Source organism: Triturus cristatus, chromosome 2_1, assembly GCF_964204655.1.
Source record: "Triturus cristatus chromosome 2_1, aTriCri1.1, whole genome shotgun sequence".
NCBI classification, from domain to species: domain Eukaryota; kingdom Metazoa; phylum Chordata; class Amphibia; order Caudata; family Salamandridae; genus Triturus; species Triturus cristatus.
The window spans coordinates 502,081,365-502,106,815 of NC_140581.1; the positions used below are offsets into that span (position 1 = coordinate 502,081,365).

The 25,451-nt window shown below is 50.5% G+C and overlaps 1 protein-coding gene across 2 annotated transcripts in view; it reads right to left on the reverse strand.

Moving 5' to 3' along the window:
- Positions 1–25,451, reverse strand: part of LOC146865550 (baculoviral IAP repeat-containing protein 1-like) — a 649,379-nt gene that overhangs the window by 281,401 nt on the left and 342,527 nt on the right. The window contains exon 12 of one of the 2 annotated variants that reach the window (XM_085632367.1): positions 25,000–25,155. The exons of the other annotated variant lie outside the window; for it this stretch is intronic. Within the exon in view, the coding sequence (XP_085488493.1) occupies positions 25,000–25,155 (156 nt within the window). The remainder of the gene's footprint in view (positions 1–24,999; positions 25,156–25,451) is intronic. 2 annotated transcript variants of the gene reach the window in all.

The following is a 25,451-nucleotide window of genomic DNA, read 5'->3' on the forward strand; positions in this document are numbered from 1 at the left end:
GGCCCCTGGGTGTCTTTTGACAAAGCAAGGTGGCAGGCAGTGGAACGTCCAGTGTTAAGAGCATGGAGGGTGCTGGTGTTGTAGCAGTGGCAGGTCCAGGAACCAGGGTCCATGGCGCTGGGCACGGTCCTGGCGTGGACGGGCACAGACAGGCTTGCCTTTGGCGCGTCTGCTGTGTGTCTGCTCAGCGGCCGCTATTAAGTAGGGTTGGGGAGGTAGAGGGGTGGACAGCTGGTAGGTGGGAAGTGGCAATGGTGAGTCGGGGCAGCGGGGGATGAGCAGCGGGCAGGTAGCACAGAAAGGCACAGATTGAGAGGAGAAATAGAGGAAATAGAAAAAGAGCGAAAATAGCAAAAAGTAGAAAAAAATCAATAGACCAAAAGGCAAAAACAGCAGAAATAGGAGGAAAACAGGAAAGCAGAAAGACACACCACTGGACCACCAGGAATGAGGAGCAGGAGGGTGCCTGCGGGTGAAGGAGGGTCTCGATCACACAAGACTTGGAAGCACGAGGGTCAGCAGCTACCAGGCATGGCTGTACGGTGGGGCAAGCAACGCAGTGACAAGTGAATACCTCCCTTCCTTTAAATGAAAACCTCCCTTCCTTTAAACTTCAACACCTCTTGGAAATAGCCCATCATTATCAGATCATATTCTTCAAAAGCTTTCTGAATAATGTCAGTATTCCTCAATATTTTGTTGGATCAAAATGTTCTAAATGTTACCCCTGAAAGAATTGTGATTGGCATACCTGACTGAGCCACAACACTGATCATAACCTTACTAATCTCCACTTCATAAAGTATCCTTTAAACTGTTTATGTCAATAATGGACCATACCAGTATCAGCTGTCAACAAAACATTACTAAAAATATCACATATATCCTTTCTCAATATATTTAATTTGGTTGTTTTTCACATTAGTTTTTGACTTTCTGCAAACTGTCTGAAAGTGGCCTATTTTCTTGCACAGGTTAGATTTCTTCCATAACTTTCTTTATCAATTTCTATTGAAAATTAGTTTTAAGGAGGCAAAACACATACATTTAAGACATCTATCCCATTCGCACTAGACACAAGTACACCAGTTTTTGAGTCATCTGTTAGAGCTTTAGTGGCTATTATAGATCATTCTCTACTTTTAGCTATGTCTATGACATTAATTTATAACTTTTTGCTACTCAAAACACATTTTTGAATTTGTAAACAAAGTGATTATGCAGATAAATGTCAAGATTGCTATCAAATTCACATTTTGCAGCAAGAACTCTCAAAACTGCCAAATAATCTTCCACAGTTTCTTGTACATTTTACTTTAGTTTAAAAAAATTATGTCATTCCAACATGACAGGTTGGTCATCTGAATAGTGTTGCCATGCGAGCTACAACGTCTTCATATTCATCCCAAGATTCTGCATCTGTGGTAGGAGGATTTACTTTAGGCAAATTATTGTACACTTGTCAACAAGCATTGCCTAGGTTGTTGAAAAGCAATGGACTACGTCGGAATGCATCACCCTTTGTAGCATCGATTGCCACCATATCATATTTAAAGACCCTGAGATCAATTTGTCACAACACTGGCCCCTCACCTCCAATACACTATCCACATTACTAGAATTGTCACCTAGAGGCAGAGTCATAACAGTTCTATATGAAGCACTTTGGAGTGATACACTGAAGTATACCCTCCTATTGCAAAATAAATGGGTGGAGGACTGTGGCAAATCCATCACTCCCAAAGAGGGAGGGTAAAGTCATTTACACATTGTAGGAAAGGGACCCTTTTTGCATGGTTACCCCCCCCCCCACCTTTTGCCTCACATGTGATGCAACTTGACTATATGTGCCCTGGGTCCCTGCCAATCAGGTTCCCAGGGCCTGTGTTCTTTCCCAAAACTGTACCTTTGTACCTACAATTGGCACATCACTGGCCACACGTAAGCCCCTTGTAAAAGTTACCATGGGTACCAAGGGCACTGTGACCAGGGAAGACCTCTGAGGGCTGCAGCACCCATTGTGCCACTTTTAGAGGCCCTGTACCTTAACACTCACACACTGCCATTGCAGGCTACGTGTTTTGTTGCAGAGAAAAAGGAAAAGCCGACATAGCACCCATCTCTGTGTGCCTTGCCTGCGACCCACTGTCATGGGCCTAGGTAAGTCACTCCTCTAGCAGGGTGCACTAGCCCTCAGGTGAGGGTACAGTGGCATGAGCCCTGTACCCCTACAGTGTCTAAGTCCATTTTTAGACATTGGAAGTGTAGTAAAGCCATAAAGAGTATATGGTCCGGGAGTTGGTCATTACGAACTCCATAATGGCTTTACTAAAACCTGGGAAGTTTGGTAGCAAATTTCTCAGCACATGAAACCCACACTGATGCCAGTGTGGGATTTAATGTAAAATGCACTCAGACCATCCCTGGTGTGTTTCCTGAATGGCTGCCTGCCACTTGCCACCACCAGACAGGTTTCTGGACCCCTGGGTAGAGGGCCTCTGCTCTCTGGATCCAGAAACAAAGCCCATCCTGGGCAGAGGTGTCATGCCTTCCTCCCCCAGGATGTGCTGGGTCCACGAAGGGAAAGCTTCAAAGGCCTGCTGCCTTTGGAAGCTGTCCCTGCCTTTTGCTGCCCCCAGCAACTGGCTTCCACCGGTTCTGACCCCCACTTTGACAGGAGAATCAGCAGGAAAACCAAGTTAGGAGGAGAGGTATGCACAACTTTGCCAACCCCACCCCTCACGTGGGAGAGGCAAGATGAAGCACACATCTCAGTCCCCTCCATCTTAAAAGATGAGGGGACCCAGCCAATTAGGGAGAGGCTCATGCCCCTCCTACCAACCCCAAGGAAGGGACCCCATTGGTCCCAACCACACACCCCTTTAACACCCCTAAATGTAGGATTTAGGGGCAACCCTGAACCTTGACTCCTCAGATTCGAGGAAGAAAGAAGAAGGACTGATGAGCCATGCTGACCCAGTAAGAAGAGGACACCAACTTCTTTGGCCCCAGCCCTACCGGCCTGTCCCAACTCCGACCTGCCTACAGCGGAAACCCTGGTGTGTCCAGCAGCCTCCCAGAGCCCGGAGGACCTCCCTGCACCCATCTTAAAGACTCTGTCTCCATGAGCACTGGATATGCTCAACAAAGACTCCAGCCACAGATTCCGGATCGAGGTGGCTCTGTAATTCTGCACCAGGCGCCCATGGCCTGAGTTTGAGTGGCCCAACACCACGAGGAGGTCTCTGCAGCGATCCTTATCTAGGATCAGGTGATCCCCGACCTACCTCGAGCTTCAACCCAGTGCCTGCAGCCTCAACCTTAAGGGTTCCCGCCGAATGGAGCTGGTAAGAAGACCCGATGCCAAAAGACACCCCTGCACGTGATGCCCCACGGCCTTGGGTGGCCCAACCTACAGTGTCCAGGTATCCCCCAAGAACCTAACACACCTCTCCAGCCGGTGGTCACCTTCAGGAAGCCTCCCTGCCTGAGCAGGCAGCATCTTTTCCGAACCTGAGATCTCCTAGAAATCCTCAGAGTCCCTGATGCCTCTTTGGAACTCAGCATCTGGCCGCCCTGTGCTGCTGGTGGTGCAGCTCCTGTGCTGATTGTTAGCCCCTGCAGTGCTGATCCAAACACCAGGAGCATTGCTCCCACAGCCACAATCCACAATTGCATTTCTGTGTACAGCCTTGCATTGAAAGTATTTCTTGCATGCCTGTGCCAAATACTGCTTGGTTCTATAAAATAAAATATAAGTATACCTTTTTATACTTACCTAATTGGTTGGGATTCAGTCTCTGAGTGTATGCGATCAGTCTTGATTGAGTGAATACAATAAATGCTTACCACACCCTCTGGATAAGCGTAACTTTTTGACCCCACTACGACAAAGAGAGCTGTTAGTATTTCCTAATTTAGCCTCTAATATATCTCTGAGGACTCACTGGAAACTGTGCACACTATACCTTACTTTGGTATAATATATACAGAGCCAGCTTCCTACACACATAAAATAGATCCGCAAATAATAATGATTAGTTTCAATTCAACATACTTCATTTGACACATGTGACTACCAAAAAGCTGCACAAAATATACTTGAATAGAAGCAATACCTGAAATGTGGGGTTCTGGAAGCCCGTTTATTCAACTGACCTAGGAATGCCCAGTAGTAGAATAATACTGACAGACAATATTGGACTGATACTTGCTATCCATGGGACTACAGATCCAAGTGACCTAGAAAGCATGCTTACAAGACTAAAACAACATGCATAGAGGGCAGCCTTGTCAAAGTTGCTGTAAGCTAAAAGCACAACAGGCATTAGGTTTCTCACCCAGATGGCCTTAGTGTGAACACCTGGCTGAAAGATGAGAAGAAGTGGTTGATGACGGAGATATGTATGAAAATGGTATGGATAGCTGACAAATTGGGGACCTTCTCGACTGGCATTGCATGTCCAAGATTTGTTATACCTAATTTTCTATCTCTTTGAAATGTTTTTTAAATCACCCACTGGCTTTGAATGCCCCTCCTGTTTCCCGCTATAAGGGATTGTTTGATGCATGCATATGTAATGTACAGTGTTCTAGCTATGGTACATTTTTGCGTGCCTTCTTATCATGGCACTGCAAACTCTGCTGGCACCTGTCTGTTTCATGCCCTCTTTCCTCCATGTACAAGCTTACTCATGGTGGATAACGACGATAATGAATGGTGTACTACCAGAATATTAAATTTTAAACATAGCCCTACAAAAATATTATATACAGAATATTGACTACAAGAAGACTGGAAAGGTAAGTATATATAGGTAATTAGAGATTTGCTATTCTTAACTCCACATATGCATACCTTAACAATTTAGATGTCAATGTAGATTAAAGAATAGTTATTCTATATTTACCAATGTATACTTATCTTCACAACAATATATGAACCAATATTCTTGGGCACAATATTTTTGTTACACATTATTTTTGTTCTCCATATTCCAACATAAAGCCGTTTAACTTATTAAAAAGTGAAGTCATGAGTTTCCACAACAAACCCAAATCAAACAACACTAATTTATTATAAGTGGGAAGGGTATCAAACTCAGAACCAAAACATCAATTTATGAATAACATTCATCAGATCAAGAAACGTCATCCCAAGCCCACAAATCCCTTAGCAGAAGGAAACACTAGTATTACACGCTATTAAGTCCTGTTCTGCAAACAATGTTTAAGTGCACAGGAATGCTCACCACAATGACTGCTGAGCAAAATTATGATAGGACACAATACTGTTCTGACACAAAATTGTAGACAGACCTTGATAGAAATGAAAACAAATACATCATGCACAAAACACCACTAACCTCTGGATAGTGGAACTGCCCATACAAGTAATTTATGCCTTCTAAAGGAAGAGCATAAGCCCAAAAACATAGTTTCGCAAAAACCCTATCAAATGAAAACAAACAAACATATAGAACCATTTGGGAAGACCAAAAGCGGACAAAGAGCAAAATGAAAAGCTACAAGGACTAAATATGAATTACACCTTAGCAGAGTGTCTCCTCTCTGCAAAGAAAATCAAACACATGTAACAGCTAAATGCATTGCCAGAGTCCACCTGCTAGAGACTGAATAAGCAATAGCAAAGCCAATAGGTCTCACCTTTCCAATCTATTGGCTTTGTCAAGTTCTTTTGGCATGCTGTACAGTGTTGGAATGCTGTAGAGCATCGTCAAAATAACAATAAAAAAAGATGTGATGGCTGTTGCATCATTCCTCTGACAAGGACATGTGTCGGAAAACATGTGTGTGCCCACAGAATAATACAAGTGCCATTTCTTTTAATTTTATATTTACTGATCCAAGATGGTGGACGCCACCTGCAATGGTAAATCAAAAGCGTGTTAGGCGCCAATTTGAACCAAAGAGGGCCACATATGTTGGGATGTGGGGGTAACGGAGGAGCAGGGTGTAGTAAGAGGAAAAGTAACACACAGAGGGAGGGAGAAGAATAGGAGGGACAGAACACCACAGGTGAGAGAGTAACATGGGGCATCAATCAATCAGGTGTTTGTTAAGCGCGACTACTCACCGGTAAGGGTCTCAAGGCACTGGGGGGTGGGGGGGTCACAGGTTCCAGTCCATCAAGGAGGGGGTCTGTCGAAGAGCCAGGTTTTCAGGTTTCTTGCGAAGATGGAGAGAGATGTAGTCTGTCTGAGGTGGAGCGGAAGGTCGTTCCAGGCTCTGGCCACGCGGAAGGAGAAGGAGCGGCCTCCCGATCTGGCCTTTCTGGTGCGGGGGACCATGGAGTAGGAGACCTGGGCTGACTGTAGGGTCCTTTGGGGTGCGTGGAACTTGAGTCGGCTGTTCAGGTATGCTGGTCCGGTGTCGTGGAGGGACTTGTGAGCGTGGGATAGCATCTTGAAGGTGACTCTAGCTTCGATGGGGAGCCAGTGGAGTGTGAGCAGGTGCTGGGAGATGTAGCAGTGCCTTGCCAGGTTGAGGACCAGTTGTGCAGCAGCGTTTTGGATGTTCTGTAGCTTGCGGGTGAGGTTTTTGTTTATTCCGGCATAGAGTGCGTTGCCGTAGTCGAGCCTGCTGGTGACCAGGGCGTGAGTGATGGTCTTTCTGTGTTCGAGGGGGATCCATTTGGAGGTCTTACTTAGGAGGCGGCTGGTGTGGAAGCAGGAGGACGAGACGGAGTTGATCTGGCGGTCCATTTCGAGCTCTGAGTCCAGGATTATTCCCAGGTTGCATGCATGGTCCTTGGGGGTGGGGAGGCTTCCGAGGGCGGGGGGCCACCAGGTGTCGTTCCAGGCTTCGGGGTTTGGGCCCATGATTAGTACTTCCGTTTTGTTGGTGTTTAGTTGTAGGCAGCTGTTTTTTATCCATTTAGCGACGGCTTCCATGCCTTCTCGAAAGTTGTGTCTGGCGGTGTTGGGTTCGTTGGAAAGGGAGAGGATGAGTTGGGTGTCGTCTGCGTATGACACAATGTTGAGTCCGTAGGTTCTGACGATGGGGGCGAGCGGAGCCATGTAGACGTTGAAGAGCGTAGGGCTGAGAAAGGACCTCTGGGGTCTCTGCAGGTGGTGAGTGTAGGGTCCGAGAGGAAAGGGGGAAGTCTGACCCACTGCATTCTGCCGGAGAGGAAGGAGCGGATCCAGTCAAGAGCCTTGTCTTGGATCCCTGCGTCGTGGAGTCTGCGTATTAGTGTGCGGTGAGAGACTGTGTCGAATGCCGCTGAGAGGTCGAAGAGGATGAGGGCTGCTGTTTCTCCTTTGTCCAGTAAGGAACGGATGTCGTCTGTTGCGGCGAGGAGGGCGGTTTCCGTACTGTTGTTTTTTCTGAAGCCGGATTTGGAGGAGTCGAGTATGTTGTGCTCTTTGATGAATGTGGCGAGTTGGCTGCTGATGGCTTTCTCGATGACTTTAGCTGGGAACAGAAGCAGGGAGATGGGTCTGTAGTTTTTGAGGTCGGTGGGGGTCTGCCGAGGGTTTCTTCAGGAGGGGGTTGATGTCAGCGTGTTTCCAGTCATTGGGGAACGAGGCGGTTGCCAGGAAGCAGTTGATGGTGTGGCAGAGCATGGGTGCGATGGTGTCGGCGGCTCTGTTGAAAATGTGGTGGGGCAGAGGTCCATGGGGGAAGGTGGGGGAAGAGAAGCACACGAATGAGAGAGAGTACCAGCGTGTGAGGGGAGCCTAGAAGCACACAAGGGAGACAGCTGAAAAACACATGCCCATGTGGAGGGCTCAAGCAAAAAGAAACAAGAGAGAAAGCACTGTGAGAGGAGAAAAGCAGATGGAAGTAAGAGAGCAACTCAGAGCGAGGAGGGACAAAGCAGATAAGGGAGACATCTAAAAAGCACATGCACTCTCATGGAGTGCTCAGACAAAAAGACAAGGAAAATGTTACTTACCCTGTAAGGACCTGTTCATGGCGTGTAGTGCTGTATATGCACATGCTATACATACTGCTGCCGTCTAGTGTTGGGCCCGGATGTGTGCAAGTTGTTTTTCATCGAAGAAGTCTTTCGAGTCAAGAGGAACTCCACTCAGCGGGTGAGGAAGGAATGTGAAAAGAAGTGATTTATAGAGTGATGTCCATGCAAAAAAGGGAATAGAGATAGAAAGAGAAACTGCAATGGCCACAGGCATCCAGGGAGGAGGGTGGGCGCATGTGAATCTACAGCACTACATGCCATGAACAGATGCTTACAGTGTAAGTAGCATTTTCCTTTTGAGGCATGTGTGGCAGTAGATACACATGCTGTGCATAGGTTGTAAAGCAGTCCTCCCAAAAAGAAGTGGCTAGCCTATGGGTGTTGCAGCAGATTGAAAGCATGTACGGAGCACTGCCTGATCAACCCCCACACAGTAATGTTTTGTGAAAGTATGTGGTGTGGACCAAGTAGCTTCTTTGCATATTTCAGCTATTGGGATGTTCCCCAGGAAGGCAATAGAGGCTCCTTTCTTCTGAGAATAATGGGCTCTAGGAGGAGTGAGCAAAGTCCTCTTAGCTTTAGCATAGCCTGTCTCAATGCATCTAACGATCCATCTAGCAATGCCTGACTTGGACAGAGCCTTCCCTTTATGGGGTTTGGAGAAAGCAACTAAAAGTTGTTGTGTCGAGGAGGAGCCTAGCGCGCAACCAAGATGGCCGCGTAGGTGCGAGGCTCCCGAGGACCTCCGCAACCTCCTACATTTATCCTGTATTCATCCTGCCTCGGTTGAGGGGACTGTGTTGGTGAGCCTGAGCTGAGGTGGTACCCGTTTCCCGTTCTCAAATCGGACCTCGGGTGCCGGAGTGAGCACCGATTGAAGTTTGCGGCCTTCTCCTCGCCGGACCCCGGATTTGCGCTGGGGGGTGACCTGGTGGCAAAGTGAACAACAACGGCAGGCTGGGCCTGGCGAGTCGCGTACCCCGCACTTTCGCTTTCACTTTCGCACCCCCTCGCCTTCTCTGCGAGTGAGATCGCGGAGCTCTTTGTGTTGGTGTGGCCTCGCTGGGGGACCCTGCCTGCCTGCCGGCTGTGACCCACCCCACCGATCTGGGGTGGCCCCCCCCAGAGCTCGTGGCCCCGATTGCCTGCCCTCTACGGCATCGCTGGTGCGAGTGTGAGAACTGTGGCGATGGCCACGAAACAAGATGGAGATCGATCAAAGACCAAGTCGACCCGGCGTGGCGCCGTACATCAGGCCAACATCATGGACCGCTATACCCTCCAGAAGGGATCTCCTGGCGGACCACACAAGTCCTCTGAGGGCCCTTCTGATGCCCCGGACTTGCCCACGGATCTGACTCTGCAAGACGTCATGGGCGCCATTGCCGAGATGAAGGCCTCGGTGGGCCAGCGGTTCGATACCCTGGCACATAAGATCGACGCGGTCCTCGTGGATGTTGGCCTGGTGAGGGCTGATCTCTCCAAGACCAACGACCGGGTTGATTCTTTGGCCCAAACCGCATCGGGCCTCACGACTGAGGTGGCGGCCCTACAAACGGAGGTGCGCCGACTTCGTCAGGCGAGCGCACTTATGGATCGGCGCCTTGAGGATTCCGAGAGTCGGGCCCAGAGGAACAACATCCGCATCATCGGGGTACCCGAGGGACGGGAGGAAGCGGCAGCGGATCTATTTGTGGAAGACCTGATCGCTACCCATCTCCAGCCTCGGGGACTGAGTAACTTTTTTGCCGTGGAGAGGGCCCACAGGGTTCCCGGGGGAAGGCCGAAGGTCGGAGCCCCTCCGCGACCTCTCATTGCCCGGATTTTTAACTTTCGGGACAGGGACGCGATCTTGCAAGCCTCCAGACTGCAAGGGCCGATTAAGCTGGAAAATATGGAGGTGAACTTTTACCCTGATTTTACCCAAGCGGTCCAAAAGCAGAGACTGAGCTTCCTGGGCGTCAAGCGCCGACTTCGGGAAGTGAACCTAAAATATGCCATGCTCTTCCCGGCCAAGCTGCGAGTGGAGGTGGATGGTCGCACGCATTTTTTTGATCGTCCCGAAGCGGCCGGGGACTGGCTGGACACTCTGTCTGGGGATCGTGATCGAGATGGCGGGGGGGGGGGCGGCGGGAGGAGACGGCCCACTGGATCGGGACTGAGGGGTTGATATTGGTCCTCACTCTGGACGACTATGGTGCCACTTTCGACCAAGCTTCTGTCTTTGTTCTTTCCTCTCCCATGGAGGTTGTGTGGGGTCTGGAAGGGGTACTCTTTCCTCCTCTAGGGGGTCTAGCTAGTTTCATTATATAGGGGCGACAGGCACACTGCAAGTTGGGGGGGCTGTCCGGGCTCATGCAGGGGTGCAGGGAGGGGGGAGTTTTGTTGGGGCGGGTGGGTTGGGGTGGGGTGTTGTTCGTTTACACCACAAGGCAAATGTATCATTGTGTTATCTCTAAAGTGCTCTCTGGGGGACGAGTGATGGCTTCTGTTTATGATGGGGGGTAGGGGACTGAGTTTGTTGTCCTGGAATGTTAATGGACTGGGGGACAGGATAAAACGAGGTGTGGTCCTGCAGTTCTTGAAGTGAATTTCGCCCGATAGAGTTTTTCTGCAGGAGACACACCTCATTGGCAACTCCTTTCGTGCTATGAATCGACGGGGCTACCGCCTTGTGGCCCATTCGGGCTTCACGTCTGGTTCAAGGGGTGTGGGCATTATGGTTAAGAACTCGCTCCCGTTGGAGATTGATGAGGTGCTCCATGACGACAGGGGACGTTAGACGGTTTGGGTGGGCAGAATGGAGGGCAGAGTGGTCGTTTTTGTGTCAGTATATGTCCCGCCGGGGCTGCAGACGACCACCTTTGCGGACCTGGGGCGCCTCCTCCTTGGCCTTCCGGAGGGGATTCTAGTGGTGGGGGGGATTTTAATGCTGTGGTTTCCGGAACTGTGGACCGTCACCCCCCTAGGGATCTCCCCCGGGCCCAGGTGTGGTTGCCTGGCCTCTTGGACACCTTGGGGCTGGTGGATTGTTGGCGTTTGAAACATCCCACGCAGCTACAGTACACCTTCCATTCCGGGGCTCATGGTAGTCTCTCACGGCTAGATTATGTCCTGGTTCCGGCGGCTCATGTGGGGAGGGTGGGAGAGGTGAGCCATTTGGCACGGGGTATCTCGGACCACTCCCCGCTCTTGTTGCGCTTTGATATTCTTCCGAGGGGAGAGGGTAGGGTGGTCCCGATTAATTCCTGGTACCTGCGTGACCCCACCATTCGCGCGGAGCTGGTTAAATCCCTTAAGCGCTACTTTGATGAGAATGTGGGGTCTGTGTCATCGGCGGTCTTACTGTGGGAGGCGTTCAAGACGGTACTCCGGGGAGAGGCCCTGTCCCTTATTTCCCACTCCCGGAGGCGCGAGCAGGAGGAGGTGACCCGTGTTGAAGCTGAGATAACCGAGCTGGAGGGTGATCTAGAATGTGGGGTGACGGATGATAAATTACATGTTCTCCGACTCAAGCAAGCGGCCTATAAGGCCCTCGTCACGGAGGCGGCCAGGGGCCTCAGTAGAGAGCAACAGGGGAGACTGTATGATGTGGGTGATAAGGCTGGTAAATTGATTGCGTGGCTGGACAAAAAGGAGAGAGCGAGTCGAGTTGTCCCTTTGATTGAACAGAATGGTGTGTGTGTCACTGAACTGGAAGAAATTGTTTCTTGCTTTGCAGACTATTTCCGTGGGGTGTATTCCCCGGTGTCCTCCCGCTCTGAAGAGGATTCCCATGCCCTGCTCAGAGATATCGCGCTGCCTTCCCTTTCGGAGGAAGACAGAGTGTCGTTGGAATGCCACTCCAACTTCTGAAGAAATTGCCCTCGCCATACGCTCGGTCGCTTCCGGCAAGGCCATGGGTCCTAATGGTCTTCCCATCGAGTTGTATAAACTGCGACCGGATACGCTGGCACCACATCTCCGTGCTATGTTCTTTGCGGCCCACTCGACGGGTTCCCTCCCGCTAGACCAGCGTCTGGCTACAATTGTGGTTATCCACAAGGAGGGGAGGCCGCGGGACCGAGTCACATCCTATCGGCCCATTTCGCTATTGAATGCGGAGCCCAAAATTCTTGCCAAAGTGTTGGCCAATCGGCTGGTCGGCGTAGTGTGTGACTTGATTCACCAGGATCAGTCCGGCTTCATCCCCCATCGCAACACAGCTCTTAACCTGCGGCGTTTGCATGGGGTTCTCGCACGTGTCCCGTACATACGGGAGCCGGCCATCTTGGCGTCCTTGGACGCCACTATGGCGTTTGACACACTGGAATGGCCATATATTTGGGCGACGCTCGCGAAATTTGGGTTTGGCCCTGGGTTTATCAGTTGGGTTAAATTGTTGTACTCTGGCCCGCTGGCACAGGTGGTCGTGAACGGTAGAGTATCGGCTCCGTTCGAGCTGGGCAGAGGCACGCGGCAGGGCTGCCCGTTATCGCCGCTCCTTTTCGCGCTCGCCTTGGAGCCCCTGGCGGAGTGGCTGCGGTGGCATCCTTCTATCCGTGGTCTCCGCTGGACCCCCGAGTATGAGGACCGCGTATCCCTATACGCTGATGACATTCTCCTGTACCTGGCTTCCCCACGTAAATCACTGATAGTACTGGTTGATGTACTGCATTCATTTGGCCATAACTCCGGCCTTGTCATCAACTGGGCTAAATCGTGCGTGTATGTTCTCTCCGGGGAGGCTCCTATCCTTCCGCGGGGCTGTCCTATCCAGATCGCCCCGTGGGGATTTAGGTACCTGGGTGTCTTCATTACCCTGGACGCGGAGGCCCGATATAGTCAGAACTTGCTTCCCCCCCTCCAGTGCCTGAAGGAGGATGTCGCACGTTGGAGGCGCTTGCCGCTCTCGCCGCTCGGCCGGGCGGCATTGTTTAAGATGATATCGCTGCCGCGTTTCCTGTACGCTCTGCAGAACACAATGGACGTCGTCCCGGCGCGCTACTTCCGCGAAGTGGAGAGTTTGCAACGCCGTCTGTTCTGGGAAGGGAGACCGCGTATCGCCCTGGCGAAGCTGACGCTCCCGTGGTATGACGGGGGGATTGCCCTCCCGGATATCAAACGGTATTATTGGGCCTCCCAGCTGGCCGCGATTAATCACGGCCTGTACGGGCCCGCTCTAAACCCGGCCTTTGAAATGGATAAGATGTTACTGCCGGGTGGTGATTATAACCGAGCGCTTTACTCCAGCTCGCTCGACTCACGTCTGACGGGCCCCACGCGTGTCATGGTACGTGTGTGGCACGCGGCTAATGTAGCGATGGGGTGGAAAGATCGTTTGACCCGGGCGTCGCCACTATACGCATCTGAGCAGTTGGGCACCCTGTGGACCTCGAAGGGCTTCGAGAGGTGGGACATGATAGGTATCAGCAGGGTGGGTGATCTCTGGACTAGGGGGGGATTCAAAACGTTCGAGATGCTGCAGACGGAACTCCAGTAGCAGGACAGGGAGTACTTTCGGTATATGCAGATCCGTCATGCGCTATGCTCCGTCTTCCCGGATGTTGCCTCCATCCCGGAGTATTCCCCTCTGGAGGACAGAGTGCTAGATGGACATGTACCGGAAAGCACGATTTCACTAATCTATAAAAAACTTATTAATGACCGCGCGGGATTGCTAACTAGCCTTCGTGAGGCATGGGTTGCCGATGGATTGGAGCTGGACGACGAGGACTGGGTCTCTGCGGTGGCCTCCCCGAAAGAGGTGGCCATACCGGCCCGCCTTCGCTTCGTCCAGCTCAAGATACTCCATAGGGTCTACGTCACGGGGCCAAGGCTATTGCGTATGGGCTATGCTGTGGACGGGCTGTGTAAGCGTGGGTGTGGTTCTTTGGGGACCTTTCTTCATATTTTGTGGGAATGCCCGGAGGTGGAGCGATTCTGGCGTGGTGTGCATGAGGTCCTGCGGGTGGTTACGCGTGTGTCGCTGCTGCCTGAAGCGAGGAGATGCCTTCTGAATGTGTGGGAACCAACCGACTACTCGGCGCCACAGACGTGGTGGGTGACTCTGGGATATATGGTGGCCAAACGCGACATTGCCCAACTGTGGGGTTCCCAGAGGTCGCCGACTGTCTCGGCCTGGAAGGACAACATGGACTGGTGCATGTTTCGGGAAAAGGTGGTGTATGTTGCGAGAGGTAAGCCTGGGACATGGGTGAAAGTATGGGGCCCCTGGAACGCCTACCGCGGGGGAATCTGTACCCCGCCGTTATTGCCCGATCCGTCTCCGGCCCCGTCCCCTTAGCCGGTTTATCGCCCCGGTACCGGGCACTGAGTCCACCTAGTCCCTGTCCTGACCTTTTCCCCCCCTTGATACTCCTATGGATTGGTAGGGTCCCCCTTCTAGGGGAGCACATGCTGCTGTTTCCGATTGTGGGTTGCCTTGTGGATTTGTTTCCTGTTGTTATTTATATCAAAAAGAAACCGTTATGTGGGGTCCGGATGGTGTGGCTATCAACGCTGCTAACTCCTGTGCATTTCCCTTTGCCGCAGCATGCGCGCTATTGTTTGTACCATATGCTCCTTCTGTTTGCTAGCGGCCGGCCTGAAGGTTGTAGGCCCATCTTTGTATATTTTTTGAATTTTGTAATAAACGGTTTCAAAAAAAAAAAAAAAGTTGTTGTGTCTTCCTAAATGGTTTGGTTCTGTCAAAGTAGTACATGAGAACTTGTTTTACATCCAAAGTATGCAGAGCCTGTTCCGCAACCGAATCAGTTCAATGGACTGGTTTAGGAGTCAGAGAGAGGCCGCCTTAGGGAGAAATGTGGAGATTGTGCAGAGGACAAGCCTATCCCTATGAACTTTGAAGCAGGGTTTAAAAAAACAAACAATCCAGCTTTATATAGCCCGAACTTGACCCAAAGGTATCACAGAGCTTTACATGAGCAACAGTTGCGTTACAGATGGACATATTCATTTTTTTAGGCACGGGGAGATTACGTGATTTGGCCAGAATCACAGGATGTGGTTACCCAGCTTCAAAGTCGGCCGATCTAGCCATTAAGCTACACACTGTACTGTTAAGTTTTAGGGTTAGGGCCTGAAACTCACTGACACGCCTGAGTGAAGTGATAGCAACTGGAAATGTCACCTTTCAAAAGAGGAACTGAAGTAAGGGAGGGTGAAGGGGCATAAACGGAGGGCCCATGAGTCCTGTGAGTACAATGTTGAGATTCTGTGCTGGGGCTGGTGGGACCCATTAAGGAATGACCCTCTTAAGACCCTCCATGAAAGCTTTAATGACTGGAATCCTGAAAAGAGAAATGTATTCTGAAGGTAGGCAGCCACGGTGGCCTAGGTTTAGTCATATAGAGGTCATGGCTAGTCCAGAATCCTGCAAGTGGAGTAAGTACCAGACAATGTCCTGCACTGTGGCTTTAAACGGATCAATATCTTTTGAGTAACAGTAGTACACAAATCTCTTCAACTTGGCTGCATAGCAGGCCCGGGTGGTAGGTCTTCGCGCTAATTTGAGAATGCTCATGCATTCAGGTGGAATATTAAGGTACCCAAATTCTATTACCTCAGGAGCGCAGAACAACATTGAGAAACCTGGGCCTTAAATCATGGTGGGATCTCCGCAATGGGAAACTGCAGAACGGAGATCCTGCTACGAGTGTGGCGATCCCGCTGCGACTGCAGAACTTCCGCCCTAGTGTGGAGGCTCTCTTTAAATCAAGGCCAAAGGGTCTGGGTGCCTGATTTCTCCATGGTTCTGCATGAGAAGGTCCTAGAGAGTTACCAAATGGAAGTGCTCTGAAAGGATGTATTTGTTTAGGGGTCAGAGGTCCAGAATAAGTCTGAGGGACCTGTCCTTTTGGGGTATTAGGAAGTACAACAAGTATACTCCCTTACCCTGCTGATGGTAGGGGACGGGTTATATAGCCCTTTGAGAAGGAGTGCTTTGACCTCTTCTCTAAGAAGCCTTTAGTGTTCTGGAGAGAGTCTGAGTTTGCAAGGTGGAATGGTGGGAGGCATGGAAATGAGCTCCAGACAATAACCATGTTGGATGATATCCAACACCCACTGGTCTGAGCTGACTGCCTGCCACGTGGGAAAAAAGCCTTGACGATTCCCCTACAACCGATATTGTGTAGTCGGGGGGAGAGGCAAGTCAGGGTTTGGTGGTAGTTGCAGGTTTTTTTTGGGAGCCACTTTTACCTCTGCTTCTAGAGTTGCTGCCCCTGTAGGACCTCTAAAGTAACTCATTGGAGAGTATTGATGTCCCTGGGTTTATTGGTAGGACAGAGAGGCTTCGGGAGGTAGTATTTGAGTCTTCACAATAGGATGTGCGGTGTAAGGAGCAGCAGGGAGCAGGTGTCTGAAGTATATCCATCGCCTTAGGTGTCTCTGTGTTGTTCTTGCTCTTTTCTAATGTTTGGTCCACCTGTGGGTTGAAGAAATGCTGTCCATCAAAGGGCATGTTGAACAGGTTCTGCTGTACTTCCAGCTTGACGCCAGAGATACGTTGTGTCTATGCAGAGGACGCTGGAATTGACCATCCTGGCAGCGGTGTCTGCGGCATCTAGGGCGAACAGAGGCGTTCAATATAAGCTTGCCCTCATAGACTATTTCATGTCCCCTTTTTCTGTTCTCTTCTGGGAGGTATTGGAGGAGCTCCTCCATCTTGTCTCAGTAGGTACAATTATACCTTGAAAGAGGTGTGATGTCAAGAGGGTTCCCTGGAGAAGCAGGCGGGTAAGGTGAAGGCTGAGGAACAGGGTAAAGGAGATTTTGTGCATGGGGTAAGGGCCTGGTAGCCTTAATTGCTTTCTTGCGCTGCTTAGGTGGAATTGAATTGCCCAAGGCTTCCTTGAAGGAGAGCTGGCATTTGAGGGTGGACCAACAGCAGGCCACAAAGGGCGGGCAAGTATTTGACTTGTATCGGGGTGGATATCCAGATGTTTCTGCCTTGATTCGATCTCCTCCTGCAGTTTGTGGAGAATCAGGTCAAAAGCACTAGCGCCAATGTCAGTCTTGCTAGTCAATGCCAATGTTTTCGGATCCGAGGGTGTCTTCGGTTTGGGCACAGAGGTTCTGGTCGGTGCCGAGACAGATGTGGTCAGTGCCAAAGGTCGGCTAGGTGTCAGTATTGGAGTAGCCGAGGCAGCCAGATTCTAAGGATTCTTCAGCACAGAGTCAGAGCTGGGCAAAGCATCCAAAGTGGTGTGTCTTTGCCGACCACGGTATGAATACAGGTGTGGTCCAAAAGCTGGTCTCTGGAGTGCCAGAGTGATTGTGTGCCCTTTGGCAGAGGGCTGCTCAGATTGAGAGGGCAGGGGGAGCCATACTCACAGACTGCTAGACTAGGAAAAGGACTTCGATTTCAGGATCAGAGCTAGAGTTTTCTTTGGGGAGAAAGCCTCTTCATCTGCAGCCGACAGTTGAGGATGAGCTTACCCCTTGATGTCCTTGGGACCGAAGTGGCCTGAGGTCTCGTAGCTGCCCCTACGCAACATCTCGAGTCAACCTGCCAGACAGTCGCAAAGAGCTTACTTGGCACGGAAGTTGTGGGAGGTGTCACAGGCTACTTCATTGTGTTCGGGTGACAAGCACAAATTGCAGACCTGATGGAGATTGGCCTGAGGATATTTTGCGTGGCAGAGAGGACAATATCGGAATGGCGTCCGATCCATCATGGTCGAGGCATGGTGGATAGATGTGACTGAGAGACGGGAGTAGGCCCAAAGAGCAAGGACCGGGAGGGGCCGCGCATGACCAAAACCCTGCTCGAGTGAAGTAACAAAACGTTGACCCGAGAAGAAGAGTAAGGGATATGCAATCGAAATACAATACCGACGGAGGGAAGGAACTGTGTGAACCAAAAAAGAGCACCGCAATGGTGTTGACCTGGAGCACAAATCCGAACCTGACGGCAGAAAGAAAACAATCTAAAAGGATAGCTGATGACCATGCGCATTACCAGTAAGAGGAGGAGTCACACTACCTTGCAACTGGAAAGACTTTTTCAAAGAAAAACAACTTCCAACACCCGGGGGGAGTATGCACAGCATGTAAATCTAATACCACACTGCTAGGTGATGTAGCAGGTGTAAAATGTATTCGGGATGATGTGCTGATTTATTGGAGAACGTAGGAAGAGCACAACTGCTGCATAATCAGGTATTGCGAAGTCTGAAGAATGCTGGTTTGACACTAAACACTGATAAATGTTAATTTGGAGACAATTAAACCACCTATTTGGAGATTCAACATTATATGTAATGCAGTTAGGTCTAGATTGGAACACATTGATGTTAACTGAAATCTTGAAGAGCTTAAAATAAAGAGGAAGTTATGACTTTTGTAGAAACTGTGAAATTTTATACGTTATTTACCATATCTGACCTTCAAATCAGGGGCATTACGAGAGCTTTGCAAAAAAGGTGCTGATTATAACTGGGATGTTGAGAGTGGGAAAGAATTTGAGGAGCTTGTAATCAAAGACGGCCTTACTATGAGGCACTTGTTTTGTGGCTCCCAAAGGTTTGAGAAAGCGGTTTATTGTCTTGGTACCTGCAAGACACCTGGGTATGGTGATGTCCAAATAGTGATTGAGAGAAGACTTTTGGTGGCCTGACCTTGATTTACAGATGGAAAGAGCTGTTCAGATGCGTTGTGAGTGTCTAATCACCTATAAAGTATGTAAGACCAGCATTCCTGCCATAGTACGAAGCAATCTGCCTGGTGAACTGTGGGAGAGATTGCCATGTACATGGTGAGACCTCTCAGAGATGAAGGTTCTACTACGTGTCTGTTGGAAAACCACTCCCACACTAGAAGGGGCGGAGGTGGTCTTCCGGACACACTGTGGTAGCTTGGCTCGAGTGATCAGGAATCAGGCTCCGTGCTAAGCATACAACATACCCAAACAATAACCATGCGTGCATCCGTTCCAAAAACGACTCTACACCGTAAAAATTATGAAAATAACTTTCTTTATCTGCTTTTTCTCTTAGTTGCTGATTGGAGAAAATAAATAACAATCACAATATACAAGCTTTTTAGAAAGTGCAGGACAAATAATTACTGGCTTAATGATTCAATAAATAGGGGTGATCATAAATACTGAAGGCATAAATACAAGTGCAATACAGACAGGCAATTAAATATTCTGAGGCAATAAATACTGTAACCAATAAATATTGTGCATCAATAGATACTGTGGACCAATAAATACAGTGGAACAATAAATAGGTTAAATACAATAAATACAGTGCCCCTAATAAATACTTAAAAGCTGACAGTGACACTCATGGAATCAGATCACTTTTGATTCCTAAGGGCTGATTTGGCCCAGGCACAGCTTGTGGGGATGTGGAAGGCTTGGGGGTGTCTACTCCCTGACTTGGACAAGGCTGAGGCCTAAACTGAGGTAGGTAAAGGGGGAAAATACCAGAGACCTGGCTCTCTCTCTCCACACAACTTCTCTAGATTAGTCCCAGTTCACCCCTGGCACAGTCAGGTTGGTTCCAGCACCTCCCTAGCCCCTTAGAGCAGTCTCTCAGGTCTCCACAGGGCCTTAGGCGCCCTCTACTCCACTTACTGCCCTTTTTCTGATGCTCCGACGCCGCTGGGGTCGTATCGATGCCGTGAGGCGGTTCCGGTTCGATGTCGGCGGCCTCGGCACAATGTCAGTTCTTTGACGACGCCGGCAGGCGAATCCGGTCTCGATGTCAGCGGCCTCGGTTCGATCTCGACCTCCGATTCGATGGCGTCGGGCAGTCTTTACTCGATGTCGACTTCGGGCGGCTCCGGTCCGATGGCGACCTCGGATTCGATGACGTCGGCCGGCCTTGCCTCGATGTCGACTTCCGGCGGCTCCGGAGTGCGATCCTCACTCCCGACCTCCGGTGCTCCTCACAGGTTTCCGGCGACTCCGGAGTGCGATCCTCACTCCCGACCTCCGGCACGATTCCCACAGGTTCCGGCGACTCCGGAGTGCGATCCTCACTCCCGACCTCCGTTACCCTTCACCTCGGTCTCCGACGACTCCGGAGGGCGGACTTCACTCCTCCGATGACGCCGCTCACTCGACCTCGGGTGACTTCCTCCTCGACCTCTGGTATTCCTCACGACCTCTGACGGCGCCCTCTCTCGACCTCTGGCGGCTCCGGGTACGACGTCTGCTTTTCCAGTCAGCGCCGCTTCTCCACCTCGGGCTCCAGGTCTTAGGCTACTCGACGTCGGACTTCAGGGAAACCAGCTTCCAGGTCAGGATCTTGCTGTTCTCTTGTTTCTAAGGCCTGTTCCTGCTGTCCAGGTCCTCAGGATGGTTTTTCTGACTTCTTCCCACACAGGGCTCTAGGCTGGGCTCCGTCAGTAGGGACTAGTATCAAGGGTGGGTTTATGGACCCCACTCCAGGCACAAGTTTCCACCCCTGCTGCTTCACTCCTTCCTCCTTCAAGTTTGTGCTGCTCACTCTTCACCAGTCAGGTGCCAACTGCCAACTCTCTCTCTTAGCTTCCCAACATTCTAAACCGCCTCCAACTGTCACAGGGTTCTGGAATGTTCTGGAAGGTGCTGGTAGGTTCCAGTGGATGCTGGTGATGTCACAGGTGGCCACCATTTTGTGCTCCAGGCCCTCAGACAGAAGTTTCAGGGGTAGCTAAAATGGCTCCCTGAATCTGCATCAACATGAAAAATGAAAACAAATGAGGGAAAAAGGGCCAAGTCCTACATAACCCCCTTCCAGCCAAAAGCCAGGGTAGACCGATCAATGCCTTGATGGACTTCCCTGCTTGGTGCGAGAAAAGGTGGACGCAGGCCCGCAACGGCAGGAGCACCCGCAAGTTCTCCTCCGCTCTGGAACCCAATGGTTCCCTAACAAGCCTCCCTGGACCAACAAAACCACCCCACTGGGGCTCCCTAGCTAGTTGTGGCCAGGACCGGCCCCTGGGCCGTCCAGATGTCTCTGGCCCGGGTGATCTCGCGGAGTGGGGGGCAGTAGCCCCAGGCCTGTAGTGCCCGTTGACCACTCCGGTCCTCCTCCTTGCAGTCCTAAACTGCCTCTGGTCCTTCCTCCTGGGGTTCACACCCTTAGGCTGACCAGCCTTCAGGGGCGAGGCTCTCCTCCCCCTAACTCTCCTTCTGGGGTTCCTCACCCTACCCTGCGAGGCACCCTCAGTCCAACACTTCCTCCTCAGTCTAGGGCCTTGACCCCTCAACTGATCCTTCAACCTAGGGTCTAAACCCTTAGGCTGAGTCGGAGCCCGAGGCGAGACCTTCCTCCCTCTGCACCCCCTTCCAGATTTCAGCACCCTCCTAACGGGAAAAGTACCCCTGGAAGTCAATTTCGGGGGGACCCGGTTAACAGAGGCCCCACCCGCCAGGTCAGGCAACCCCTGAGCCTGGCATCCCAGCCCAGGACCTAAACCCTGAAACTGGGCCAACCCCAGAACCTCAGGCGCGCTGGTTACAGTCGCCCTGGGTCCTCCTGACACTAGGGGCTCCCCTGCACTGGAGGGCACATCGGGACAGCCTAGGCTCCCAACCTGGGGCTCCCTTGCGGAACTCTCCAGGCCCTGAGACTTCGGTTGGGGCACCTCGGGACACCTCCCCGTCTCACGCCTTCCTACAGATAGGTCGTGAGGCCCTACAACCCTCTCTCCCTGGGACCTAGCTGGGCTATCTGCCACTTCTCCCACCTCGCTGGGTTGGGAGATCCCTGCACTACCCCCTTCAGGTTCCCACCCCAATGCCTCCTCAGACACCCTGGTGATGTCATCCTGGGGTAAATAAACTTCTAGCTCCTGTGGAGCTTCCGGTATGCTGCCACCAGTGTCCTCGCTGGACACACTCATCTGGAGGGCACGCAGCTCCAACCCCTTCATCTGAAGCTCGTGCGCCATCCTTCTCTCCTCCATCTCTTTTTCCAGCCTTGCTAAGTCCCATGTGAGCTGTCTTTTCTCCCTCCGGTCTGTTAACTCCACTTTAGACAAGCCACCGCTAGAGGCACTGCTGCCCTTCCTGGAAATGGTTCTGGGCCCCGCTGACAGGTTCCCCACCTCAGGTTGGTACATCTCAGCCCCCTCGGTGTCAGGCTCTCCATCCCTGTCTTCCTCCTCAGCCTTGCTTTCCCGTCGTGCCTCCCCCCAAGCCCTTAAGCTGGTTTGGAGTGCACCCTTCTTTGCTCCTGGGGGACAATACACCCCCTCCCGCTGGCAAAACTCTCTGAGTTGGGCCACAGTGTACGTTTCTAGATTTTCTAGTACAAACTCCATCTCGCCCACTCAGGTTAGAGGACAGGTTTTGTGCAGTAACTATGCAGGGGGGTACCTTTAATAATACCTCCTCCCACCACCAGAGTAAATTTGGAAAAAACAAAAACCCACAATTAGGAAGGCCGCTTTGAGAAAACTCCCGGTGTAGGCCTATGGACTACCCACAGTTATTGTTGAGTATACGTAGGCACAGCTCTATCCCACCGCTGCCACCAATTTATGTTGGAAAACCACTCCCACACTAGAAGGGGCGGAGGTGGTCTTCCGGACACACTGTGGTAGCTTGGCTCGAGTGGTCAGGAATCAGGCTCCGTGCTAAGCATACAACATACCCAAACAATAACCATGCGTGCATCCGTTCCAAAACGACTCTACACCGTAAAAATTATGAAAATAACTTTCTTTATCTGCTTTTTCTCTTAGTTGCTGATTGGAGAAAATAAATAACAATCACAATATACAAGCTTTTTAGAAAGTGCAGGACAAATAATTACTGGCTTAATGATTCAATAAATAGGGGTGATCATAAATACTGAAGGCATAAATACAAGTGCAATACAGACAGGCAATTAAATATTCTGAGGCAATAAATACTGTAACCAATAAATATTGTGCATCAATAGATACTGTGGACCAATAAATACAGTGGAACAATAAATAGGTTAAATACAATAAATACAGTGCCCCTAATAAATACTTAAAAGCTGACAGTGACACTCATGGAATCAGATCACTTTTGATTCCTAAGGGCTGATTTGGCCCAGGCACAGCTTGTGGGGATGTGGAAGGCCTAAACTGAGGTAGGTAAAGGGGGAAAATACCAGAGACCTGGCTCTCTCTCTCCACACAACTTCTCTAGATTAGTCCCAGTTCACCCCTGGCACAGTCAGGTTGGTTCCAGCACCTCCCTAGCCCCTTAGAGCAGTCTCTCAGGTCTCCACAGGGCCTTAGGCGCCCTCTACTCCACTTACTGCCCTTTTTCTGATGCTCCGACGCCGCTGGGGTCGTATCGATGCCGTGAGGCGGTTCCGGTTCGATGTCGGCGGCCTCGGCACAATGTCAGTTCTTTGACGACGCCGGCAGGCGGATCCGGTCTCGATGTCAGCGGCCTCGGTTCGATCTCGACCTCCGATTCGATGGCGTCGGGCAGTCTTTACTCGATGTCGACTTCGGGCGGCTCCGGTCCGATGGCGACCTCGGATTCGATGACGTCGGCCGGCCTTGCCTCGATGTCGACTTCCGGCGGCTCCGGAGTGCGATCCTCACTCCCGACCTCCGGTGCTCCTCACAGGATTCCGGCGACTCCGGAGTGCGATCCTCACTCCCGACCTCCGGCACGATTCCCACAGGTTCCGGCGACTCCGGAGTGCGATCCTCACTCCCGACCTCCGTTACCCTTCACCTCGGTCTCCGACGACTCCGGAGGGCGGACTTCACTCCTCCGATGACGCCGCTCACTCGACCTCGGGTGACTTCCTCCTCGACCTCTGGTATTCCTCACGACCTCTGACGGCGCCCTCTCTCGACCTCTGGCGGCTCCGGGTACGACGTCTGCTTTTCCAGTCAGCGCCGCTTCTCCACCTCGGGCTCCAGGTCTTAGGCTACTCGACGTCGGACTTCAGGGAAACCAGCTTCCAGGTCAGGATCTTGCTGTTCTCTTGTTTCTAAGGCCTGTTCCTGCTGTCCAGGTCCTCAGGATGGTTTTTCTGACTTCTTCCCACACAGGGCTCTAGGCTGGGCTCCGTCAGTAGGGACTAGTATCAAGGGTGGGTTTATGGACCCCACTCCAGGCACAAGTTTCCACCCCTGCTGCTTCACTCCTTCCTCCTTCAAGTTTGTGCTGCTCACTCTTCACCAGTCAGGTGCCAACTGCCAACTCTCTCTCTTAGCTTCCCAACATTCTAAACCGCCTCCAACTGTCACAGGGTTCTGGAATGTTCTGGAAGGTGCTGGTAGGTTCCAGTGGATGCTGGTGATGTCACAGGTGGCCACCATTTTGTGCTCCAGGCCCTCAGACAGAAGTTTCAGGGGTAGCTAAAATGGCTCCCTGAATCTGCATCAACATGAAAAATGAAAACAAATGAGGGAAAAAGGGCCAAGTCCTACAGTGTCTTATAGATGTCATGGACATGTTTTCACGCTGGCCTAAGGATGCATGTGTGTGAAATATTACACATTGGTCTGTGACCAGATTTTTAGAAATATTGCTCAGGCGGCAGAGTTTCTCAAGGCCCTTTTCCCAGACAATGGCGTCCAGTTTTGCTCAAAAGAAGTGGAGGAGTTTCTGTATTGTGGTGGAGTAGTTCATAAAAATGCTTGTAGTACCACACAGAGACCAGTGGCACGGTGGAACATTTTAACAGGATTTTAAATGAGCCTGATAGTGTCAATGGTCTTGACTGGATACTTATGTATTGGTTGACACCTAACTCCAGCACAGAAAATACACCCTTCAAGTTGTTTTGAGGAAATATTCCTCACTTTAAACTGGGTCTTGGATGGATGGAAAGGCACAAAGGGAAGGTGGATGTGTCAATGTCTTGTACATGGTGAGAGAAGGAAATAAAGAAAGTTCCTGAGAGGAAAATATTCTCCAATGAGAGGAAGATAGTAAATGCTTTGACAATGTCAGAAAAGCTGAGGAGAGTAGGTCAAGAGGTCACTGTGAAAGGAATGGAGATAAATATAGGCAGGGAAAGGGAGGGATGTCCCATAGGCAGAAAATGTAAAGACAGGGAAAGTGTTAGGAAGAGGAAAGTGTGGGAAATAAAGCTTATCCTAATGCTTACCAAAAGATAATACATTGAAGTCAATCCCAACCAGTTGTATTTCCCTGAGTTTCTTACAGTGGGAGACTGCAGTCATCACAGCTCCAAATTCTGGGCATGCTGTACAGTTCTTCAAATGAAAAACCTGTAGATTCTGGAAATTCATGATGAAGGCAGCTGTAAGGTATGCAGATTGTATTTTATTTCCAGTACTTATGTTCTCACATTAACTCAAAGTTTCAAAGTTTATTGCCAGATTGAAAGCAAGTGTCAGAATTCATAAATTCAATAAAAACACATCACATAAGTTCATCATCAAAATAATCACAGTATAAAAGGAACAAGCAATACCCTTTGAATCAATAAATCAGATGTATCAAAATATATTTTGATACATAAATAACTAAAATAACGAATACATTAAATGAGAGAGTAGTTTTTGGTAATGCTTTTAGCCTAATCGCCCATGCAGC